We start from the raw sequence: 26,293 nt of genomic DNA, 5'->3' as shown, positions 1-26,293 counted from the left end.
ATGTATTTTATGTGAATTAGTCTTTACCTGAAAAATGAAATGTTTTGAGACAAAAACAAATGTTGAACAGTGAACCTTATCTAAATGTTCTTTACATTCCAGGAATTATCAGAATCTGGTCAGAACAGAAAGATTTTATTTTAAAATGTAACACTAAGTTATCATAGCTCCATTTCTGAAAGGTAAGATGGAGCAGAAGTGGCCAGCTAATATTCTGTTTGCGAGTGAAAGTTGGATAAAGAACATTAACAAAGCAATAGAACAACCGGATAAGGAATGATTTCCAAATGGAGAATTATTTTATCCTCAGGTTTTCTTTTGGCAACATAATCAATTAATAATATGCAGATAACTGAAGTTTTGTGCAATTTACAACTGAAGATCTGGAAGTTATACAGAACATATCACAGTATTATGAAGTATCCTACGTCACATGGCATTACTCCAGTGAAGGCATTTATAACATTAAGACCCAGCTTCTTGCAATGCTATTTACTTAAAGTTCAAGGTGAATGCTTTCTATCAGTCCACTACTGGTACCAGACTTTACATGGATGCAGATTTATGTCACCTTCAGCTCAAATTCTCCTGAGCTTTAATACATTCTGGTCAGCCAAAGCAAAACTGTAGTAGACCGCCAGTCATGACAGTCAAAAATCAAAAGACAAAAACTTTGCTTGAAGGTCTTTAAAAACAAAATCACCATTTTTAACATGATAAAACCAAACTGGATTTTCAGAATTTAAGAAATATTATACTCTGTATACAGATGCTACCTACTGAGTATTTCCAGCACCTTCTGCTTTTAGTATGCTCTATTCAGGGTTTAGCTATTAAACATAAACTGTTATTGGAACTCCTTGCTTGAATTTCACTTAGACACTGGTTATCTTCTGGGGAAACTATTAGTTTTAACTTTGAAATTGATTAATATTAATTGATCAAGTATGCTCAATATCCATTATTAAAAAGACTTTGTAAGAGAAAAACCATAAGGATTACACATTCTTGATTGTCATAGTGCTGATAGGAAATAATACCACAGCTTAAAGCACTGCTCATTTCATAATGGTCAATGAAGGAGGGAGCGTGGCGAAATTTAAAAAAAACAGCCATCACAGAAAACTATAGATGTAACATCATTTACAATATGAACACAGATCTTTGCACGAATGACTTCACCTTGGAAACATTTAGCAAACATTAGCTTTGGAGAAGAATCATGAAATTAACTTTCTTCACAAGGAGGTAAAATTCAGTAAGATAGTCACAGATACATTCCTTCCATTAGAACTCCACAATGTGCACAGATAGGTTCTCCCAGCAGGTGTTTATGCTTCCAGTTTAGGTTTCCAGTAACTTCATTTTCTGTTGTCTTCCAGACAATCTGATTCCCTCTAGACCAGAAAGGTTTGCATTAGTTGAACAATCTGCTAAAAACTATTGTAATTCATTTTCCCCCTTTCTTGTTCACTCTGGTTAATATATGCTATTTCATATCATTCTGTTTCAATTACAGGGACTTTTCCATATTATAGGTTCAGAAGTTAAAGGGGGGTAGGTTTAGTCTGAAAGAAACCAAAAGGGCAGCAGACAAAGGCCAGATTACCATAACTTTCACTGCAATCTGCTCAAACCAGCCTGGTGCACTAATTGGCCAGTGTGGATGTGGCAGGTTGCAGCCATGGAACTGAGAAATTAGTTCTTGTTGTCAGTTAAAAAAGTGGGAAATTATCATTTGCGTGGAATAGGGGGGTTGTGAAATTAATAAGGATCAGGATGAGGGAAATACTAAAATAACTAAAACTGATATTTATGAGGCTAGGCCTTGAAGTTAATTGTGAATGAATTAATTTTCAAAGAATGCTCTAGATATTTTGGTTCCAGAGATGCATTACACTCAAAAAGATGGCAGATGTTTTAAAGTTAACAAGGACCTTACAGGGAGGCAGCTAGTTTAACAAAAAAATGAAAGTTTAAACTGGTTTTTGAACTGTGTTCAAGTCAGAAAGATTGTGCCCATGAAAGCTACAGGACAGAGGTTTAATTGCTACCTGGTTGTCCTTCCATTATCAACTTATTCAAAGTTCAGAGCCTGGAATCTCAGTTTTAAGTATAATGAATACTCCTCAGAACCTACTGGAAGCTAATTGCATTGATAGCTGCCTTCAAAAACCAAGCAGGATACAATTCTGTGCCTGTGATGTGACAGATCGTGGAGACTGCGTAAGTGATCTAGCCAGTTATATCTTATTTATTTCTTTTCTTTTGATTTATTCTTGATCTATGTCTGCTTATCTGCTTATTCCCTTTAGTTTTACTGCCTTTTGCTTGGTTTACATCCCAGGCAAATCCAATGTACTCAGCTACAACAACACAATAAAAACTAAAATCTGATTGAAGATTTGTAGCTCGGGTATCCGTTGTTGTGGTTCTGCTCGCCGAGCTGGAAGTTTTTGCTGCAAACGTTTCGTTCCCTGGCTAGGGAACATCATCAGTGCTGTTGGAGCCTCGTGTGAAGCGCTGCTTTGATGTTTCTTCCGGTATTTATATTGGTTTGTTCTTGCCGCTTCCGGGTGTCAGTTTCAGCTGTAGTGGTTTGTATGTGGGGTCCAGGTCGATGTGTCTGTTGATGGAGTTTGGGGATGAATGCCATGCTTCTAGGAATTCTCTGGCTGTTCTCTGTCTGGCTTGTCCTACGATAGTGGTGTTTTCCCAGTCAAATTCGTGTTGCTGGTTGTCTGAGTGTATGGCTACTAGAGATAGCTGGTCGTGTCGTTTTGTGGCTAGCTGATGTTCATGGATGCGGATTGTTAGCTGTCTTCCTGTTTGTCCTATATAGTGTTTTGTGCAGTCCTTGCATGGTATTTTGTAAACTACGTTAGTTTGGCTCATGCTGGGTATTGGGTCCTTTGTTCTAGTGAGTTGTTGTCTGAGCGTGGATGTTGGCTTGTGTGCTGTTATGAGTCCTTAACAGCACACAAGCCAACATCCACGCTCAGACAACAACTCACTAGAACAAAGGACCCAATACCCAGCATGAGCCAAACTAACGTAGTTTACAAAATACCATGCAAGGACTGCACAAAACACTATATAGGACAAACAGGAAGACCGCTAACAATCCGCATCCATGAACATCAGCTAGCCACAAAACGACACGACCAGCTATCTCTAGTAGCCATACACTCAGACAACCAGCAACACGAATTTGACTGGGAAAACACCACTATCGTAGGACAAGCCAGACAGAGAACAGCCAGAGAATTCCTAGAAGCATGGCATTCATCCCCAAATTCCATCAACAGACACATTGACCTGGACACCATATACAAACCACTACAGCTGAAACTGACACCCGGAAGCGGCAAGAACAAACCAATATAAATACCGGAAGAAACATCAAAGCAGCGCTTCACACGAGGCTCCAACAGCACTGATGATGTTCCCTAGCCAGGGAACGAAACGTTTGCAGCAAAAACTTCCAGCTCGGCGAGCAGAACCACAACAACAATAAAAACTAGCACTAAAATAGTATAACAAAACATTTTAAGATGCTTTATGAGATTTTAAAAAAATACTATTCATGGGATACTGGCTATTGCCAAGAGGACAGTCAAGAATCAATGCTATTGGCCTGGAGTCACATGCAGTCCAGAACAGATAAAGATGGCAGATTTCCTTCCCTGAAGGACATTTGTGAACCAGATCAACATGATGCTGGCTACTGGAGGCCAAGGGCTATCAATATATCAGTTGACTCCTATCAGGCACAGATGCAGATTGCTGATCGAATAAGGCAGTACAAAGCTGCACCTTTATGGCGAAATGTTAATTAACCTAGAACTTGAACCGTTTTTACTCCTGAGGTCCAGATGCATGTGGAAATCCAGTCTGTCAGAGTGGGGAGAGAAATATGGTATAAAAAAGTGGTACTGTAGTGGCCTTTAGGTTGAGCTACAGCATAAAATGATTAAGTGCACTTACCTGTCATTATCCACGGTTTTGTTGCTACCGAAATCCAGTTGCTGTAACATTCAGCTTTACCTACAAGAAAGCGAAGTCACAGAATTAAATGCCATGTTGTTTTGGAAGTACTTAGATTTTCAGCTAGAAAATAACTACAAGAACTTTCACACAGTCTTTTCCAACTTGGAACACAGAATGGCAGAAGTAGGCAATTCAGCCTTCAAGTATGCTCTGCCATTTGAGAAGTTTATGGCTGATTTGGTTGTGTCTCAACTCCACTTTCTTATCTACCTCCCATAGTCCTAGACTCTGTTGATTATGAAAAATGTATTTAACTCAACCCTGAGAAAATTTAATGACTAAACCTTGACTGATTTTTGAAGAGAAATCCAAACAGTAACAGGCATTGAGAAAATTCTCATCTCAAATCTTAAATGGAAACCTCTTATGCTTAAACTGTGTCCCTTATGTTTAGTCTCCCCTGAGAGAGAAAATATCTTTCCTGTATCCATACTATCAAGTCCCCTCAGGATCTTTTATGTTTCAATAGGATCACAAATCCAACGTACTCAACTTTTCTTCACAAGGTAAGCCCTTTATCTACATGCTGTACAAGTGTACTTTTGGAACAGTCTTGGCAATTAAAAACATGTCAAATGACTTTTCTAATGATCTACTGACTTGTCAATCAAAAAAAATTCAAACACTGCTCTCTCAAAGTTGTTCCATGAATAAGTGTTGTTCAATTACACAGTGTCTGCAATGTTGTGTTCCCACAAAATGAACTACCTGTCCCTGTTACTTTCAACTCAACCATAGAAATAAACGTTAGAAATACAAGCAGGAGTAGGCCATATGCCCTGCAATATATTCCCACTTTTCAATATGATCACAATTGGTCTTATTTCCATTTTCCTACAAATTCTCTATATCCCTTGATTCCCTGAGGCACCAAACATCTGCCTCTCTGATGCTAGAATTTTTAGAAAATTAGCACCAATGCATTTACTACCTCATTTACCATCTAAGACCCTAGGATGAAGTCCATCCGGGCCTAGAGACCTTAGTGATTGTCACTTTATCAAGTAGCCGTCTCCTTTCCATTCCTGACTTCTAGTTATTACTAAATTTTTCCTGTCAACTGCAGAAACAAAATTATGGAGTAATTTCATGTGCTATTTCCCTTATTATCTATTAATATCCCATTTCACCCTCTAACAGGACTAACACATTTTAGTTACTTTATTTTTAAACACCTGTAGAAATGCTTGCTACAAGTTTTTACACCTGTAACTAGACTCCTTTCGTACACTAATTTCTTACGCCAGATTAAGTTTGTGCTCATTCTTTGCTGTTCCTTAGATGATTGATCAGAATGTCATGCCACTTTATGTAGTTAGATCCCTCTTCCTCAAGTTTGATGCTTTCCCTAATTCCTTCAATTAGTCATGGATGGTGGGGTTTTAGGAATGTGGTTTAGAAAACAGAAGAAATAAATTATCTTGACTATTCATAAATATATCCTTAAATGAATGCCACTGTATGTCCATTAATCTAACCATTAGTCTAGTATCCTAGTCCACTCCAGCCACCTCAGTTTTCATGCTTACAGTTGCCCTTATTTAAAACTCTAGTCTTAGACCCAATCTTCTCCCTTTCAAAGTGGATGCAAAATTCAAACAATATGGTTACTGTAACCCAAGGGTGCCTTTACTCAGATCATTTATCCCATCACATTATATAAAATCAAGCCTAATATAATCTGCTCTCTACTCAGCTCCAGAACATGCTAAGAAATTCTCACAAAACATTATCCAGTTGTATAAACACCCAATATTTCAGTTGTATATTTTGCCCTACATTGTGGTTAGCATTAGGGGTGTAGACCATACCCACTAGTAACTTATTTCCCCAATTATTCCTCCTCCCCACCCAAACCAATTTTAGACCTCAATCTCTGGAACCATAATTATTGTACAAATGTCTTCTTTGAGTAACACTGCTGCATCACCCCAATTTTAATGGAGCTTCTTATTCAGGATTGTTACATTCCCTTCAATATTCAGGACCATTTCATCCTATAGCCACAGCTCTGTAATGGTTATCAAATCATACTAGATTACTTACAGTGTGGAAACAGGCCCTTCAGCCCAACAAGTCTACACCGACCCACCGAAGCGCAACCCACCTATTTCCCTACATTTACCCCTTACCTAACACTACGGGCAATTTAGCATGGCCGATCACCTGACTTGCACATCTTTGGACTGTGGGAGGAAACCGGAGCACCTGGAGGAAACCCACGCAGACATGGGGAGTACTACATGTACCACCAATGTTAACTTTGTTACAAATAATATACACATTCTGATACAGAACTATGTTACATCTTTTTTATCTTTGTACCATCTGGTCTTGACTGTTAGTGTATTGTACTCTTAGGTTTCTTATTTTCTGTCCCTTCCAACTATTTTCTAACCCTGATTTATCTGTAACTCCTGTCCGGTGTTGTCTTAATTCTACTCTTGGACACACCTTATCTTTCCATGTTGAACCCTTGCCTCCACTGTTTAGTTTAAAATCCTTTATTTCCTTAGTTATGTGGTCCACAAGAATACTGATCCCAGCGTGGTTCAGTTATGGACTTTCCCAACTGTACAGCCCCACTTTCTCCAGTACCCATGAACTAGAACCCAATTCTCCAACACTAGTCTTTCAGCCGAGTATTCAACTCTAATTTTAAGAGCCCTATAACAATTTACATTCATTTTAACGAATAATCCTGAGATTATAATCTTTGAGATTCTGCTTTTCAATTTATTGTTAACTCTACATTCTCTGTATACATAGCCTCTCAGTTTTATTTATGTTGTTGGTATCAATTTAAGCCACAACCACCGGATTCCTCTCTCTCCCAGTGCAAGTTCCGCTCTAAACTGGAGCTGATGTTCTGAATTCTGGCACCAAGAAAGGAACATAGCTTTTTTGACTCTTTGTTGTGAAGAATGGTGTCAATTCTCTCCACAATACTACCTTCTATTATTTACTACATTCCTTTCTGCATCCCCTAATGTTCCTGACCATCGTTCAAATCACATTATCCGACCTTAAGTGGCATGATTCCCTCACTGATGAGTTGCAGTATGTAGTTCAGCCTCTAGCACAATCTCTAAGCCAATGTTGCATGCATTTAACACTTGCTGCAGACTTGCAGACTGGTTTACTCTGGATCACTAGAAGGTGCCACACCAGCATTTATTATCCATCCTGAATTATCTGGAGGGCAGTTAAAAGTAAACAACATTGCTGTGGTCACATACCTGTATGGAGTCACATGTAGTCCAGACTAGGTAAAAATTGCATAATTTTCTTCTCCTAAAATGTTATTAGTAAACCAGCTGGTTTTTTATGACAATTGACATTGACGATACCATTAGGCTAGTTAACAATTCCAGATTTTTGCTGATTTCAAATTTCAACATCTGCCATGGTGAAATTTGAACTCATGTTACCACAACATTAACCTGTAGCTCTGGAGTAATGCACAGCGACATTACCACTATCCCATTGCCTCCACCCTGCAGCAACCTCTACCCAGTTGGGGCATCACCTTGTCATGCAAGCTTTGACCAATTTTACTTTAATTATACTATTCCTTTTTATATATTTTATTAATTTGATCATCGATTGCATGCTGGGTCCTCTACTTTTTGTCATTTACATAAATGATTTGGATGCGAGCATAAGAGCTACAGTCAGTAAGTTTGCAGATGACACCAAAATTGGAGGTGTAGTGGACAGCAAAGAGGGTTACCTCAGATTACAACAGGATCTGGACCAGATGGAGTTTAATTCAGATAAATGTGAAGTGCTGCAATTTGGGAAAGCAAATCTGAGCAGGACTTATACAGTTAATGGCAAGGTCCTAGGGAGTGTTGCTGAACAAAGAGACCTTGGAATGCAGGTTCATAGCTCCCTGAAAGTGGAGTTGCAGGTAGATAGGATAGTGAAGGCGGCGTTTGGTATGCTTTCCTTTATTGGTCAGAGTATTGAGCACAGGAGTTGGAACGTCAGGTTGCGGCTGTACAGGACATTGGTTAGGCCACTGTTGGAATATTGTGTGCAATTCTGGTCTCCTTCCTATTGGAAAGATGTTGTGAAACTTGAAAGGGTTCAGAAAAGATTTTCAGGGATGTTGCCAGAGTTGGAGGATTTGAGCTATAGGGAGAACTTTAGGGAGAGCTGAACAGGCTGGGGCTGTTTTCCATGGAGTGTTGGAGGCTGAGGAGTGACCTTATTGAGGTTTACAAAATTATGAGGGGCATGGATAGGATAAATAGGCAAAGTCCTTTCCCTGGGGTTGGGGAGTCCAGAACTAGAGGGTATAGGTTTAGGGTGAGAGGGGGAAAGATATAAAAGAGACCTAAGAGGCAACTTTGTTAGAGGGTAGTACGTGTATGGAATGAGCTGCCAGAGGAAGTGGTGGAGGCTGGTACAATTGCAACATTTAAGAGGCATTTGGATGGGTATATGAATAGGAAGGGTTTGGAGCGATATGGGCCGGGTGTTGGCAGGTGGGACTAGATTGGGTTGGGATATCTGATCGACATGGACGGGTTGGACCAAAGGGTCTGTTTCCATGCTGTACATCTCTATGACTCTAAGATTAGAACAGACTTTTTAAAATTCACTCATGGGACGTGGATGTATCTGGCAGGGCTAGAATTTATTGCCTGTTCTTAACTGCCCTTCTGAAGGTGGTAGTGACCTAATTCTTAAACTGTCATCCACATGCTGTAGGTAGACCCACGATTCTGTAACTGAGGGAATTCTTAACAACTTAAGATAGTCACCAAACAACTAGCTCCAGATAATGGTTAAATACCATTATAGAATTCCCCACCATCAACATTTTGGAGGGGGATGCTCCATTGATCACAAGCTTAACTAGACCCGCAATATAGATATTAGGGGTGATGTGAAGTCAGAGGCTGAGAATTCTACAGCAAGTAACTCAAAGCCTGTAACTTCTACCTAGCATTCAAGTGGGAACAGCAACACCTATCAACAACATCAGTTCCTCCAAGCTACATGACATTGACTTGAAAAAATATCACTATTCCTTCACTACAGCTGGGATAAAAACCTGGAACTTGCTTCTTAAAAACATTGTAGGTACTGACCTTTACATTCAAGATGGTGCCTCATCATCAGTGTTGAATGTCCTTCAATCAAGAATGACATCAATTTAGGGTCACAGGCTTTCCCCAATGGTCTGCATGTGACTGAACAGGCTATCTTGACCTGTAGATCTTTGCAAAAATGGGACAGAAAATCTCAAGCTTTGGGGATCCAAAGTGCAGGATTTTCTCTTTTCTTTCCTTCTCTGCCACTGTTTTGCCTCATTAAGTTGCTTGCATTCAAGCTTGATGCAGTTGAAGGACAAAATGATTGGTAGCAAGTCTTCCCTGTCTTTAATGTCAATTCTGTCATGCTTCAAAGAGACCTTTAGAGCATCTTTGCAGGAGCTTCCTTGTCCTCTCTTCGAATTTTGGCTACTTGAGAGTTTTTTGCAGGGAGAAAAGGAAAAAAGGACATGACTGAGACACATTATTTTCAGATAGTGTCCAGTCCATTCTGGTCAGTTTTGCAAGAGCTTTGCCTACATTCTTGTAAAGCGCACTTCAAAAAGGATAATACACTTGTTCAGTGGTCCTCCCACTGAATCCAGACAATTTGGAAGAAGGATTATTGGTGGAATTTCTCTCGCCACTGATACATGGTCCAAACCACAGTGCAGTACAGACTCACTATCTATAGTTGCTCATGCAGTAATAGAAAACAAGTACCGGTCTTGTCAGTGCCAATCATAACTCATGAAGGAATTGAAAAATAATGCTAACTTGCTGTATTCTTTAAACCAGTAAGCCAAGTTTCTGAGCATAAATTAGAAATTCCATACTTTTCAAAACAAAAAGTTCTGATCATATATTCTTATTTGCAAAAATGTACTTCTCTAGATTATACTTCAGCTACCACTTGTTTGCCCAGTCACATAACGTGTCTCTTTTGCTTTGCAGAATCTATGTTCCTAATAACTTAAATTTCTATTTCACTTTGGATCATTCTACAAGCTTAGACACATTACTCTAGAGTCCCCTTTATCTAACCTACCAGTTACTTTCTTAAAAATATCTTATTGGACTCGTAGCTCTTGGGGTGATCCTCCGTCCTCAGTAGAAAAGCAGATCTAGAGGTAACCACTTAATTGTGTCATTCGAGTGCAGCATACAGATAAAGGAGGAGTAGAGCAAGCAGAGGACAAATTGTTGGGGAATCCTGGAGGTAATACAAAAAGAGAAGACCGTATTGGAGATACTTTGGATTACAATTGAATCTGTAGGATTTGAACTAAGCAAAGGAAAATGCAATGAGTTCAAAATCAGGAGACGCCTGAAAGCAGGGAAGTGCAATCAGACATGTCAAAAGCTGCAATAAGGAAGATCCACCTTTCAGAACTATTTCAAGGATGTTATCTGAGACTTTGATTCAATTTATATTTCAATCCTGAGTCAGCATCAAGCTACCTTGTCTGCCAGTCAGTATCTGAAAAATCTGGGCATGTTGCCCTCAATTTCCTTGTTGTGTACAGTCATGTTGCTATTGTGCTGTATTTGGACACAGGTAAATTTGGTTACTGGATCTTCCTTCAGTTTAAGTATTTTTCTCCCTGCATCTTCAATGCGCACACAGTTTCCATGAAGTAAATGTTTGCAGACTTTATATCATTGAGAAAGTCTAACTAAATTGGGAGTGCAATAATTTAACATGCAAATTCTATATCCAATTCATTGGTATTTAATCTGGAAACGGGTTCTAAAACTCTAGCTCCATATCTTTGTTTAACATTTGTAATTTCTTTTGGATTGTTGAAGCTAGAACTTTTGGGGTTCTCTCACATTTTCCTGGAGCTGTGTTAGCTTTTACTAGCTTTCTGATTTGGTATACATGAGACTATTATTAATTCTGTCTGATGAGCACTAATTTTACCAGTCTCGGGAGATGAGATAAAGCATAAAATGCAAATATAAAGTTGTCTGACTGTATGTCCTACTGACGTCAATGGAGCATAAATTTTCTGAAGAACATTAAATAGGTTTCCAATCCATGTTAAATTACATTCAAGAGATATAGAACTGAACTGGCCAGCAGAGGTACAATTTATATTAACTGTAAAAGTTAACAAAAATATTACATTATATAAAAAAAAAGATAAAATCCAAGTTAGGATGGTAATTATGGAATAAATATAAACTAGCTAATACTTTGAACCAAGAAATGCATTTTAATTGTGACAAATAATGTGATTCAAAAATCAATATTAGAGCAAAATGTTACACAATGCAGAAATTGTAGCCTCAAAAGCAGCAGATATAATGAGAAAATGCTGATCAGTATTGGGAGCTATCCAAAAGAAATAAAGTACTGAAAGTTTCTGTCAAATAATCAGAGAGGTCATGTTAAGAATACTATCTGTTTGTAATTATAATTTAGTGCAGAGAAGGGAATAAACATATTTGTGTTTCTGTAATGTAGTTGATATCACATTTTCTCACACATGAAAGGTCCTCAACTTGAAACCAGCAGAAACATTATTAAAGCTCAGGCTTCAGTGCAGAGGGAATAGATGCATTTCTTTGAAAAGGGACTCTTGTGGCAGTGGTATGTCCCCATCTCTAAGCCAGAAAGCCTAGGTTCAAGTACCAGCTGCATAAGAGATGTGTCAGGAACGTACTAGAAACAGACCCTTCAGTCTAACCTGTTTATGCCGACCAGATAACCTAACCTAATCTAGTCCCAGTTGCCAGCAGGTGGCCCATATCTCTCTCTACCCTTCCTATTCATACACCCATCCAGATAACTTTTAAATATTGCACTTGTATCAGCCTCCAGCACTTCCTCTGGCAGCTCATTGTGTACACTCACCATCCTGTGTGTGAAAATTTTGCCTCTTTAGGTCCCTTTTAAATTTTTCCCCTGTCACCCTAAATCTATGCCCTCTAGTTCTGGACTCCCACACTCCTATCTATTTATCTTATCCGTGCCCCTTATGATTTTATAAAACCTCCATAAGGTCCACCCTTTAGACTCTGTCGCTCCAGAAAAAAAACAGCCCCAGCTTATTTAGCCACTCCCTGTAGCTCAAATCCTCCAACCCTAGCAACATCCTTGTAAATCTTTTCTGAACCTTTTCAAGTTTCACAACATCCTTCCAGTAGGAGGGAGACCACAATTGCACACAATATTCCAAAGGTGGAATTTCAAAGCTAATAACATGACCTCTGTCCAATGAAGGAAAGCATACCAAATGCCTTCTTCACTATCCTAAATAGCTTTGACTCTACTTTCAAGGAACGATGAACTTGCACTCCAAGGTCTCTGTTCAGTAACACTACCCAGAACCTTACCACTAAGAGTGTAAGTCCTGTTCTGATCTGCCTTTCCAAAGTGAGCATCTCGCATTTATCTAAATTAAACTCAATCTGCACTCCTCAGCCCACTGGCCCATCTGATCAAGATCCAGTTGTACTCCGAGGTCATCTTTTCTGCTGTCAATTACACCTCCAATTTTGGTGTCATCTGCAAGCTTACTGACCACACCTCCTTTGTTAACATCCAAATCATTTATATAAATGATGAAAAGCAGTGGACTTAGCACCGATCTTTGTGGCACACCACTGGTCACAAGCCTTCAGTCTGAAAAGCAACCCCACCACCACCCTCTGTCTTCTACCTTCAAACCTGCTCTGTATCCAAATGGCTAGTTCTCCCTGTATTCCGTAAATTCTAACCCTGCTAACCAGTCTACCATGAGGAACCTTGTTTAACATCTTTACTGAAGTCTACACAAATCACGCCCACTGCTCTGCCCTCACAACCTCTTCGTTACTTCCTCAAAAAACTTGATTAAGTTTGTGAGACATGATTTCCCATTCATAAAGCCATGTTGACTATCCTTAATCAGTCCTTTCAAAATGCATGTAAATCCTGTCCCTCAGAATTCCCTCCAACAACCTTACCACCACCTCTGTCTGGCTCACCGGTCTATAATTCCCTAACTTTTCCTTACCACCTTTCTTAAATAAGGGCACCACATTAACTAACATCCAGTCTTCCAGAACCTCACCTTTGACTATTGATGATACTAATATCTCAGCAAGGGGGTGTCATAACACATCTGAACATATTGATTTAAGGTAACCATTACTAAAAATATAATTCTGCTTAATTCCATCATGAGCATTAAAGAATACCTTATTCACAGCCTTAAATAATGAGACACGAGTTGATGAACTTGATAAGTTAATCAGACACCTTCTTATCTGCTCTATTAAACATAATTTAAGTAACAACTTATGATCAAAAATTACAATTTGAAATCTGATAGCCAGCTGAGTAAAGAACTCATTGATATTAAGAAATGCATCAGTTTTACTCGAGATCTATTTTACAAATATTATTTTGCAACAAAATAACAGAAGCACACAGAAAAATTCTTAACCCACGAAGTCTAGTAGTGTCAAATATTTGCCATTTTAGAAATCAGTGACAATAAGTGGCTTCTATAAAGATACTAGTTTAACGCCTGTACAACAATTTGAAGATGGATGTCAACAGTTTGTTGACAATTTCCTGAATAAGGTTATAAATATTGCTTTCCTACCGGAGAAGGTCCTTTTAAGTTGACAGGTGTTTTAAAGTCACCTTGTAAGACCTGTGTAAAATGTGATGAAAAGAAGTTGTTTTAGCATCTGAACAATTCTCAATTTTTAAGGCAGACAGCATTTTCTATTCTTCCACAATTCAGATTGGAAAGAAACATCCAGACTACGACCACAGAACCTTCCATTTAAAATGTCAAAAATCAAAAGTTGAGAATCTAACACCTATTTGATGTAATCAGCATTGAATTTGCTTACTATAATCAGTAGACACTTTGCCATCTTCTCTTTTGTCATGTGTCATCCAAAACTAACAGGAAGCAAAAATAAATCTTCACAGTCTTGAAGTCATTCACCCATTCACTTTGAGCCACCCGTTTACCCAGGTCAGTGGAAAAGATTTACTTGAGATGCCTCAGTTAGTCCAGCATTCTTCTATTCTTGCAGTAACATTGGGAGTGCATGTCAAACTAGTTGAAAATGATAGTTGATTTGGAGGAGGTGGTGGTCTTGAATTCTGCTGATTTACTTTTTTCAGTTGCAGGCAACCTTCAGGGTTGGTTTGCTTTAGTGCAGTCCACAATGGCACCATTGTCTCAGGACAAATCAATCCTGAAGTGAGCAGCCAAAAAGACTTTTTTGCAAATAGGGTCCTACATTGTTTGTATGGGTGCAAGAGCCATTTGTTGGTCCTACTCAATATGGAGCTCAGAACAATACCAGTATAAAAATGTGTCAATGCTTTCTGATCACCCTATTAGTCCTTTAATAGCCCAAGTAGTCCACGTGTAGATCAATATATGAACCTTGATCTTTCCCACAAATACAATTGATCTCCCATTTGTGATCTGTTCCAGAGAGAGGGGGGGAGCTATGTACCTAGTGCATACGTGTTTTCTCTCTAGAAAAGAGAGGAAAAAAAAATTGAACATTCTTAAACTTTATCCAGTGATCCTTGTATGATCAAATGATATGCGAGTACAGAATTAAGCTGAGCTCTCATGTCCTCAGAGTCTGAATCACTCATGTGAAGAGCAACTATTTATACATTGGAACGTTACCCTTTGCAGCACTTATCGACTTCACGACAGAAGTTGTAAAACAGAAGTATCCCTTTAAGAGCTGGATGGAGAAGGGGACGATGAGACATGTGAGGATCAATGGAGGAATAATTCATTATCAGCCAGTCTCATTTGTTTCTTTCGAGTTGACTGAACAGTAGCAATGAGAGACTTACATGCATGTTTTCTGGGGAAAACATTGTTTAAAAAACTACCAATAAATTATCTAGACTAAAATATTTCTCACGTACCCTTTTGGTATTATTTATAACCAGTGCGTCAGGATTCCCATAATTTGGTGGGTTGGCATTGGGATCATATCCCAACTTGGCCAACATAGGTGCTATTCGTGCCATATCTTCAACCACACTATTTGGAATATGTCCCACCCATTTTGTCAAGGCCTCAAGATTTACTGGCTTGATAACCTGGTCAGTGGATCGTTCTATTCTGCAGAAGGAAGAAAATACAGAGAGCTTTTAAAGTATCAAGTTTATGATCATATTACTGTATTATTAACTTCTAGTTAGCAAACTAAATCAGGTAGACCTTGCATAGAGATGGATGTTTCAAAAGAATATGCCAGGCTTTAACTTTAGTTTTCCTACATTGCTTGCAAAGTTCTTGTAACAAAAATTAGATTGCTGATGGCAGCAGTTGTTTTACAAATATCAATATTCCCCTCATTAAGCCTAATTGTTAATTATCAGGGTAATTAGAACCATTTTTTCATACCTTACTGGCCAATACTGTGCTATCCACACATTGCAGGTCATAACTCACAAATCCAATTATATCCACTCTTCATTTTGAAAGCCACAAATGGGAAAAAGTGAGATCACAATTAAATACAACCATTACAGTAGAGATCAGTACTTATCAATACAAAATTTGGGCAATGCCCAATGTCATTACCCTGCAAATGTTGCTGGCTGATGAAAGCCAATTACTTGGTCTGAAAAAGGGGGAAGAAATAAAAAAAAAACTGTTAGGAAACCCACGAAACAAAGCATCTGTTAGAGCAAGACTTTTCTTCCTTTAACAACTCTGGTACAAGTATATCCTGATTTCAAATTTCCATCAGTTTTAAATCAGATGGTTTCTATCCTGAGCAGCTAACCTATAATGCTGGTTTGAAAACTAGGCGGCAAGTTAAACATTAACCCCATAAGGCATGGGATGCATGAACAGGGCTAATGTCATTCTTTAAAGGTGCTTCTTAAAAACCCACCTCTTTGATCAAGCATTTTGTCATCTATCTGAACTTGCGTCAAGTCTTGTTCTTCCATCACATAGGTTGTCTGATTTCCTGGTCGAGTTTCACCTCAACTTTAAATTCATCCTGATTTTAATTGCCTTGACCCTTCATATTTCTAAATTCCTTGAATCCTACAATCTGCAAAATCTCTATGTACCTCTTTTTTTTGTCAGTCAATATTCCCTGCAAGATAGGCAGGTGCAAGGCCACATGGCAATCGAGAACTTCAATCCAGGACAAACAAGCTGCACGCAAGTATTAGTCCCTTCAAGATATGCACATCTGCAGGTGTGTAGCAATCTTAAAAATGGACTATGTGGCATAACAAATAGGCAGTGGATACAAAGGGGAAGTAGAACTAACATTGGCATGCCATCAACTGGCTTGATCTAAAGCAATAGAATATGATCCATAAAACTCTGCTGTCTCTCTCACTTCATTTAGAGGCTTGCTAAAACCAACCTTGTTGACCAAGTTAATAGTCAACCATTTTAATATCTTCTGATATGGTTCAGTGTCAAAAGTTTGTTTGAATTGGTCCTCTGAAACATCTGGGGATGTTATACTACATGATTTCTGAATTTAAGAGGTAGAATTTCTCAGCATTATACTCTTTTACTTTAAGAAAGATGAATCAAAAATAAAACCAAATCAGTCTGAACGGTTAAAGATTCAATTCTGTTCGGAGGTAACATGGAGAATTCTCAGCTGGGGAAAAGTTGACAAGTTGCTGACTAGTTAGTAATAACCTCCTGTTAGCAAGTGCTGTCAGTGAACATTGTGTGAGCACAGCTTCAGTGGGGATGTCAAACCAGCTGTCCATTATTATTACACATGAACTGTCGCAAGCCAAGACCCTTGTAGAACTTATAAAAACAAAATGGTGGAGAAACTTCAGTCTGGTAGAATCAGTATAGAGAAAAAGAAGGATTTAACATTAGGAGGTCCAAAATGGTTTATCTTTGGAACTCCAGAAAGTCTAATTCTGTTTCTCTCTGCCAATGCTGCCAGACCTGCTGACATTCTCCAGTACTTTGCTTTTATTTCAGATTTCCAGCATTTCCAGTATTTTGCTTTTATTTCCTGTAGCGGTTAATCACTTTAAGAAGGAAGAGGAGGGAAAAAGCAACAAAAAAAAAAGCATAAACACACTTTGAAAGCGAGACTCCTCCGGATTTTCCTATTAGTTCTTCATGATGTAAAACAGCATCATTCCATGGAATATCCAGAAATGTCATGATCTTCTCCATAGTTTTTCTGGGATGTAGTACTAGTTGCTCATAATAAACAGAGAGGCATCTGGAGGGTCCCACCTCCATACACTGTCCATACATAATTTCAATAGCCTTATTCCATTTGATTATACAATCCCTGTAGCTGTTAAGATCAAATCCAGCTATTGTCACTTTTCTTGTAATCATGGAATGCACTGATGCCCGGCCATCTCGTATCATCAGAATAAATTTAGATTGTGTAAACAGTTTGGACAGATAAATTAACGATTTTAAGGTGAAAGGGTCCTTATTGCATAAGTATTTTGCTGGTTCACCATGTTTTGCAATTACTTCTAAAATAAATGCTTGTAATGCCGCGTCTAGGACATGGTCCGTCACTCCTGCCTCATTCAAGCGCATCTTTTCACGTTCTGATTTAGACCACACCTGACGCATGGCCAGCACACGTGGAATGATCCGAGTTTCTTCACCACAGCGTATTTCTGGATGTGCATCCATCATGGCTCGCATTAATGTTGTCCCACTTCGGGGAACTCCTCCTATGAAGATTAGAGGCATATTTTTACTGTAGCGAAATTCAATGTTTTTTGAGTTATACATGACCAATTCATCCTTTTCTGGTTTCATCATACTATGTGTTCGTATGCCATTGAACCAGCCCCCATTCTGATTCAATATCTGTTGACATTCCCACATGTGCTGGCCCATGTGGAACACCATCATAGTAGCAACAGCACAGCAAGCAAGCAGAACGATTCTTCTCATGCTGACACGCATATTGGATAGTTTCACTCCTGTATGGGCATATATGGCTTTTCAGCTTCAATGTTCAGGTTTTCTCATTTTAATAAGGTTTCATTGCAGCTCTGTAACAAGAAAGAATATATGAGATACAAACCTCCAAACTTCAAACATTGCCAAAAAGCATTTTTAATATCTCTGACAAGATAGACATGATACCAAAGTTTTTCATCTTGCACTCACTGGAACAAACACAAGAGAGAGTGTCTAATTTTAAATCATAACAATAAAATTATACCTCAGGGCCTTCATAAAAACTAAAAGTGACTTGTATTCATAAGAACATAAGCATTAGGATCAGAAGTACGCTATTCAGTCCCTAAGCCTGCCTCACCATTCGATAAGATCATGACTGTTCTGCCCCAGGCCTCAACTCCTCGATACTTCAAAAATCTATTTACTTCCTCTTTAAATACTTTCAGTGACCTAGCTCCAATAATTCCAGACATTCACTACTTTTCAGAAGAAATTCCTTTGCGCCTTAGCTACAGAATAAGGAGACACTTATTCAAAACTATGTTCATGTTGAGATGTCCCCCACTTGTGGAAATGTCTTCTCCGCACTTACCCTGTCAAGCCTCTTTGTTTCAACAAAATCACTCCACAAGACTTTAAACTTTATTTAATTAGCCATTAGTCAGTTTAGCCATTCTTGATTAGCCAACCCCTTCACACCAAAGGAGGAGCCTAGTTGAATGGTTTTGCTTTTCAACTTGTTGATTGTGTCATTTGCTGGTACTGTTCCTTGTATTAATAGTGAAATTGAGCTGTGAACTACAGCTTTTCACTGTTGCCTTCACTCCAAGAACATCTAAGAAACACAGATCATTGTATCGTAATGTTCAAGGTAATGATGGAGAATGACATTTATCAATCCAGAGTAAGAAAAAAAAATCAATTGGTATAGAGCTGACTTCATTGGACAAGGACAGTTGGGCAGGATAGACTGAACAAGAGATTCTTTGGGAAAAAAAAACTAAATGAACAATGCACTACCTTCAAAAAAGAGATGGCTTGTAGTATATTCCCTGAATGGGAAAGATCGAAAGAACAAATACAGAGCACCCTGAATGTCAAAGGAGACAGAAATTAAGAAGAGAACAAAATTCTTATGACAGGTGTATTCTGGCAGATAATACAATTGACAACCAAGAGGAAGTTCAGAGGCGAAAAAGCAAGAAAGAGAAGTAAATAGAAATTATAAAGAAAAGACTGACAGCCAACATAAATGGGTGTCGCAAAATCTTCTTTAGGCACATAAGAACTAAAGAACAGCAGGAACAAAAGTAGGTCAGTCAGCTCCTCAAGCTTGTTCCACCATTCAATACGATCATGGCCAATCTCATCTTGGCTTCAACTTCAGCTTGCTGCACACTCCCCACAACCTTTTAACCTGCTACTAATTAAAAATTGGTCTATCGTCTCCTTAAGTTGGGCGGCACGTTGGCACAGTGGTTAGCACTGCTGTCTCACAGCGCCTGAGACCCGGGTTCAATTCCCGACTCAGGCGACCGACTGTGGAGTTTGCACGTTCTCCCCGTGTCTGCGTGGGTTTCCTCTGGATGCTCCGGTTTCCTCCCACAGTCCAAAGATGTGCGGGTTAGGTGAATTGGCCATGCTAAATTGCCGGTAGTGTTAGGTAAGGGGTAAACATAGGGGTATGGGTGGGTCGCGCTTTGGCGGGTCGGTGTGGACGAAGGGCCTGTTTCCACACTGTAAGTAACCTAATCTAATCTAAGTGAATTCAGTGTCCTAACATCTATCACACTCTGGGGCAGTGAATTCCACAGATCACAAGCCTTTGAAAGAAGTAATGTTTTATCGATTTCAAATCTGCCACTGCTTAGCTTAAAACAAGCTAGCTCATTCTAGATTGCCCCACAAGAGGAAACATCTGTTCCATGTTGACTTTATCAATTCGCTTTAGAATGTTATATACCTCAATTAGATCTCCGCTCATCCTTCTAAAATCTTGTGTATGTCAACTTAAACTGTTCAACCTCTCAAATACAAATCGTAAAATGATAAAAGGAGGAGTAAGACCATTTGGGCCGAATAAGGGATTTACCCAGAGGAAGGGGACATGGCTAAGGTATTAAATGAACATTTTGCATTTGTCTTTACCAAAGGTGCTATCCAGATCATGGTGACAGAGAAGGAAATCTCAGTTGCTAAAAGGATTCCAAATTGATTAGAAAATACCATTGAATAAGCTGTTGTTAAGCTTGACAAGGCACTAAGCAAAACCTTTCAGTCTTCACTAGACTGAGGGGGGAAAAGTGTCAAAAGACAGAATTGGAAATATTACAGTGTTGTTCAAGAAAGCCTGGTAACTCTGGACCTGTGAGTCTGACTTCAGTGGTGGGTAAGTTGTTGGGGGCTATTCTGAAGATTAGGATTTATATGCGTTTGGAGAGACAAGGAATGATTTGCAACAGTCAGCATGGTTTTGTGTGAGGGAATTCATGTTTTGCAAACTTGATTGAGTTCTTTCAGGAAGTAAACAAGATGACTGGGAAGGAGAGAATAGTTGACCCTTGTTTACATGGACTTTATTAAAGCCTTGGACCAAAGTTCTGTATCACAGATTAATTAGTAAAGTTAGATCACATGGGATTGAGGGTGAACTTGTCAACTGGATTTACGGTAGAAGAAAGAGGGTGGTGGAGGGACTTTTTTCAGATCAGAGGACTTTGACCAGTAGTTTTCTCCACAGGTATCAGTGCTGGGTCCACTTTTGTTTGCCATTTCTATAAATGATTTAAGATAAGAGTGCAAAAAGAATGGTTAGTAGGTTTGTGGATGACACCAAAATTGGTGTATTGTGAACAGTGAAGAAAGTTATCTAAGACTACAAAAAGAGATCTTGATCAACTGGGTCACTGGGTTGAGGAGTGGTTGAAGAAGTTCAATTTGGATAAATGTGGGATATTGCATTTTACTAAAACAAACAAGGGCAGGATTTGTACAATTAAAAGCAGTGCTTTAGGTAGCGTTTTAGAACACAGAGACTTAGGGACATCATTCTTTAAAATTTGTGTCACATGTAGACAAGTGTAGTTAAGAATGTGTTTAGCATACTTGCTTTCATTACTCAAGCTTTTGAGCATATGAATTGGGACATTATGTTGAGGTTGTATAGGACGTTGATGAGGCTTTTCTGGAGTAGTGTACCTCGTTCTAGTTGAAAATGTGTTGCTGGAAAAGCACAGGTCAGGCAGCATCCAAGGAGCAGGAGAATTGATGTTTCGGGCATAAGCCCTTCTTCAGGAATGAGGAAAGTGTGCCCAGTAGACTAAGATAAAAGGTAGGGAGGAGGGACTTGGGGGAGGGACCTGCATGTCCTTGGTGGAGTGGGAGGGGGAGTTGAAGTATTGAGCCATGGGGTGGTGTGGTTGGGTTGGTTGGTCCGGGTGTCCCAGAGGTGTTGTCTGAAATGTTCCGCAAGTAGGCGGCCTGTCTCCCCAATATAGAGGAGGCCATATTCGGCTGCCAGCATGGGCCCCAGCTATGTCTGCCTCTTCATAGGATATGTGGAACAGTCCATCTTCCGCAGCTACACTGGCACCACTCCCCACCTTTTCCTCCTCTACATCGATGACTGTATCGACGCTGCCTTGTGCTCCCACGAGGAGGTTGAACAGTTCATCCACTTTACCAACACCTTTCACCCCGACCTCAAATTTACCTGGACCATCTCAGACTCCTCCCTCCCCTTCCTAAACCTTTCCCTTTCTATCTCGGGCGACCGAATCAACATGGACATTTACTATAAACCGACCGACTCCCACAGCAACCTAATCTACACCTCCTCCCACGCTGCCCCCTGTAAAAACGCCATCCCATACTCCCAATTCCTTCGTCTCCGCCGCATCTGCTCCCAGGAGGACCAGTTCCAATACCGTACAACCCAGACGGTCTCCTTCTTCAAAGACCGCAATTTCCCGCCAGACGTGATCGATATGCCCTCCACTGCATCTCCTCCACTTCCCGCTCCTCCGCCCTTGAGCCCGGCCCCTCCAATAGCCACCAGGACAGAACCCCACTGGTCCTCACCTACCACCCCACTAACCTCCACCGTATCATCCGTCATCATTTCCGCCACCTCCAAACAGACCCCACCACCAGGGATATATTTCCCTCCCCTCCCCTATCAGCGTTCCGAAAAGACCACTCCCTCCGTGACTCCCTCATCAGATCCACATCCCCCACCAACCCAACCTCCACTCCCGGCACCTTCCCCTGCAACTGCAAGAAATGCAAAACTTGCGCCCACACCTTCCCCTTACTTCCCTGTAAGGCCCCAAGGGATCCTTCCATATCCGCCACAAATTCACCTGCACCTCCACACACATCATTTACTGCGTCTGCTGCACCCTTATGTGGCCTCCTCTATATTGGGGAGACAGGACGCCTACTTGCGGAACGTTTCAGAGAATACCTCTGGGACACACGGACCAACCAACCCAACCACCCCGTGGCTCAACACTTCAACTCCCCCTCCCACTCCACCAAGGACATGCAGGTCCTTGGACTCCTCCATCGCCAGACCATAGCAACACGACGGCTAGAAGAAGAGCGCCTCATCTTCCGCCTAGGAACCCTCCAACCACAGGGGATGAACTCAGATTTCTCCAGTTTCCTCATTTCCCCTCCCCCCCCACCTTGTCTCAGTCAAATCCCTCGAACTCAGCACCGTTTTCTTAACCTGCAATCTTCATCCTGACCTCTCCGCCCCCACCCCCACTCCGGCCTATCACCCTCACCTTGACCTCCTTCCACCTATCACATTTCCAACACCCCTCCCCCAAATCCCTCCTCCCTACCTTTTATCTTAGCCTGCTGGGCACACTTTCCTCATTCCTGAAGAAGGGCTCGTGTCCGAAACGTCAATTCTCCTGCTCCTTGGATGCTGCCTGATCTGCTGCGCTTTTCCACCAACACATTTTCAGCTCTGATCTCCAGCATCTGCAGTCCTCACTTTCTCTTCATTCTAGTTGCCTTGTTATACAAAGAGTACTAATAAACTGGAGTGGATTCAGAAAAGATTTACCAGGTGTTGCCAGAAATGGAGGGTTTGGAGTTATGGGGAGAGGCTGGTTAGGCGGGGGCTGTTTTCACTGAAGCGTAGAGTGTTGAGGGGATGACCTTAGAGGTTTCCAGAATCAGGTGGGGTATAGATAAGGAAAAAAGACACCTGCATTCACCTTAAGGTGTGGAGTTTAAAGACTATTTTTAAGGTGAGAGGAGAAAAACTTTTTACAAGAAAAGGCAATAGGGCAATTTTTTTTTTAAGAAAACACAGTGGTTAATGCCAGGATGTGTTTTTATCTGTCAGCCAGGGTTAATGCCTGAACAAAGATTGAAATGAAATGGCACAAAATCTCTCAGACAGGCTTTACATCAACATTTTCTCTCTTGTGTAAAGCTGGGAATCCCCAATCTCCAGGCCACTTAAAAAACTATTGCAAAGTTTCTTACTATTGAAAGTATAGATTTCTAGTCTGCTCTGAAATATTAGAAATTTGCAAAGCAGACCTTTCTGCACGCATTATGAACTAGCATTCTTTAAATGGGCAGGCTGGGAGATGGGCAACCAGAAGCATAGCACATTTTGTATTTTCCCAGTGTCCAGTTCAGAACAGTACTTTTATCCAACAGCATGCAGCATGCTTAAAGCAGTCTAAAAACCAGAGTAAAAACAAAAGGGTATTTGGTATAGAATTTGATAAAATTGATTCGTTTTACCATTTGTTTCAGAGCTAATAGCAGGAAGTGTAAATAACATTTTCATAAACATGCTTACAACAGTCTGCTAGTTAAGGTGGCGCAGACAAAAACAAAGGCCTAAGTTCAAATTCATGTGTGGGAGATAGTGATGTGATATCAGATTATAGGCTGTAGTGAAGCATATACAAATATGGTAATAGCCCTCAGCTATTCTCTATCTTTGGAATCTTCATGAGATCATGACTGACAACTTGAGGGCATTTCAACATTAGCTTCTATGCATGTACACAATGTAAATTTACAAAAAGTCTCTGTTACAGCAGTTAATTGTGAGCAGCGAGTATTCAAAGGGATTCTGTTAAATAAATTGTGTGTACTTTGTATAAAAAGATAGCGCAGGTCTTCACCATAATTCACACAGGTGCCAAGTATATGAGTGATAATGCTACTTGCCAAACCAATGTGTGCTGGTCCACAGACGCCATTCAGGAACGGAACTAAACAATAACGGTTTTACTCATTTTGTTCTCGCTCAACATGCTTCCTGGTAACTGATCGTATACTAGTATTAAATCGAGATCAAGAAAAGTTCAAATTTACACAAACAGAATGCTGTTCTTAAATACTGGATAATGTATTTTATGAAATTAAAACTGAGTGCACGATTGAGTTATTTTCAATAAATAATTTTTACTTGATTAAATAGGTGAAGAGTTAAATTATGTTTAGTTTAGTTTTGGTTGGTTGTAAACCTTTTCTGTACATAACAATGCCATATGACCCAGGTTAAATTGTTACGGTTGCTTTTATGGTTCATACACTTAGGCTAACATGTGAGGATGCATTGAGATAAAAGGCTTTTACTCAACACACAGCTCTCAATCATTCCATTAGTTTAGTTTTGCAATTTAAAGTATATAATAGTTCTATGAATTTGATTTTACAGCCAGTTTAATAATCTTGAATTTATTTTGGTCTTTATTGATATACGTATCAATGAATTTGGATAGTTGGTTTGATAATTAATCACACTACATTTTCTTAGGCAGATAGAAATGGATTCATTAGCACTTGCTATCTTGGTAAAGATCAAGTGGAGATAACCTATGGACAAGCTTTACACAAGCAAAGCACTTTTAGAGTGACTGGCATGTCAAAGAAGACTTGGGAGATACAGAAACTGATTAGCATTGTTAAAAGGAACCAATCAGAAATTAGGCACATCTTGTTTAGTTAATCCAACACCAACCATGAGATATAAGCCAGTTCAAGTTCACAATGGTGGTGGGGAGTGAGGCTTAATAAACATTGGTTCTTAGTGCTTTGATACAGAAGATGACCAAAGACAGAAGGAAAACTTCAGTCAACAGGACAGGAGACCTGTGCCCATTCAACCAGTGTCCTGACCTGGATGGATTACAAAATACTGCTTTTTTTAAAAAATGTATTTATTTACTTTTATACTTATTATGAAGAAGTTAATAACGTTAATTCTGGAAACTTGTGAAAACACTTGGATTGGGTCTTGCAGCTAATTAATTAGATTTGCTCCTTAAACTAAGTCTATAATGGTGATTGGCATAGGTCTTATGCTTAAAGTTGTGGACTCCAAAATCTTGTATGAGGTACTAAAGAAAATATGGTATTAAAACAAAGTTTCTTGGAACTCAGGGAATCTGCCAAAGGGCACCAGAACTTCCGTGGAGCTAAAGAATGTAAACTTGTGATTCCTACAAAATGTGTTTTTCACCTTGATAAAGCAAGCACATTGAATGAGAAAAAAAACAAAGTAAACACTGGCAATGCCCAGTTACACAACATCTAAATCTCTATTATTTCTCCCACTTTTAGGTTGGAAGGTAGCATGGAGGAAAAAGTGAGGTCTGCAGATGCTGGAGATCAGAGCTGAAAATGTGTTGCTGGTTAAAGCGCAGCAGGTCAGGCAGCATCTAAGGAACAGGAAATTCGACGTTTCGGGCATTAGCCCTTCCTGATGAAGGGCTTATGCCCGAAACGTCGAATTTCCTGTTCCTTGGATGCTGCCTGACCTGCTGCGCTTTAACCAGCAACACATTTTCAGTTAGCATGGAGCACAAAAAATAGATGGAGAAAGAAGTTTAACTGTATTTGCTATTAAAGCAAGGAATTCAACAACACCAATAAAAACTACAAAAAACGAACTGCTGGTACACCACATCTCAGGGAATCAGACAAGAATTAGAACAACTCAATGCCATATTGAGGACCATGAGTTTTTTCCAAGTGTGAACCCTTGAATTTATAAATGAAAAATTGTTTTTAAAAAAAAGTTACAAAAAAAAAAGACAACATCAAGTTCCACAGTCATGTAAGCAGATGTAAATTTGTAGATTATAAACCAATGGCTGACATTTATGGTTTACATAGACAGAGCTGTGCAAGTTAATTGCTGAAGCTCCTGTAAAAATCTGAATCCAATAAAAAGACACTTTGGAATTAGAGGAACTGACTCAATGGTATTCAGTACAGGCCTCTTGT

At 39.6% G+C, this 26,293-nt stretch overlaps 1 protein-coding gene across 3 annotated transcripts in view; it reads right to left on the bottom strand.

Annotated features, from left to right (window-relative positions):
- Window positions 1–316: 316 nt before the first annotated feature.
- LOC132827309 (protein-tyrosine sulfotransferase 2-like) overlaps window positions 317–26,293 on the bottom strand; it is a 69,981-nt gene continuing 44,004 nt past the window's right edge. For 2 of the 3 annotated variants that reach the window (XM_060843948.1, XM_060843949.1), the window contains 4 exons: window positions 17,163–18,111; window positions 15,004–15,202; window positions 13,694–13,744; window positions 10,229–10,308 (listed from right to left, as the gene is read on the bottom strand). In XM_060843948.1, the coding sequence (XP_060699931.1) occupies window positions 10,243–10,308; window positions 13,694–13,744; window positions 15,004–15,202; window positions 17,163–18,022 (1,176 nt within the window). In that variant the 5' untranslated portion in view covers window positions 18,023–18,111 and the 3' untranslated portion in view covers window positions 10,229–10,242. Of the gene's footprint in view, window positions 1,398–3,987; window positions 4,048–10,228; window positions 10,309–13,693; window positions 13,745–15,003; window positions 15,203–17,162; window positions 18,112–26,293 lie in introns of those variants that run through there. The other variant, XM_060843950.1, reaches the window with a different exon arrangement.

Source organism: Hemiscyllium ocellatum, chromosome 24, assembly GCF_020745735.1.
Source record: "Hemiscyllium ocellatum isolate sHemOce1 chromosome 24, sHemOce1.pat.X.cur, whole genome shotgun sequence".
NCBI classification, from domain to species: domain Eukaryota; kingdom Metazoa; phylum Chordata; class Chondrichthyes; order Orectolobiformes; family Hemiscylliidae; genus Hemiscyllium; species Hemiscyllium ocellatum.
Note: the sequence above shows the minus strand (reverse complement) of the source record. Positions and strands in the feature narration are given on the sequence as shown.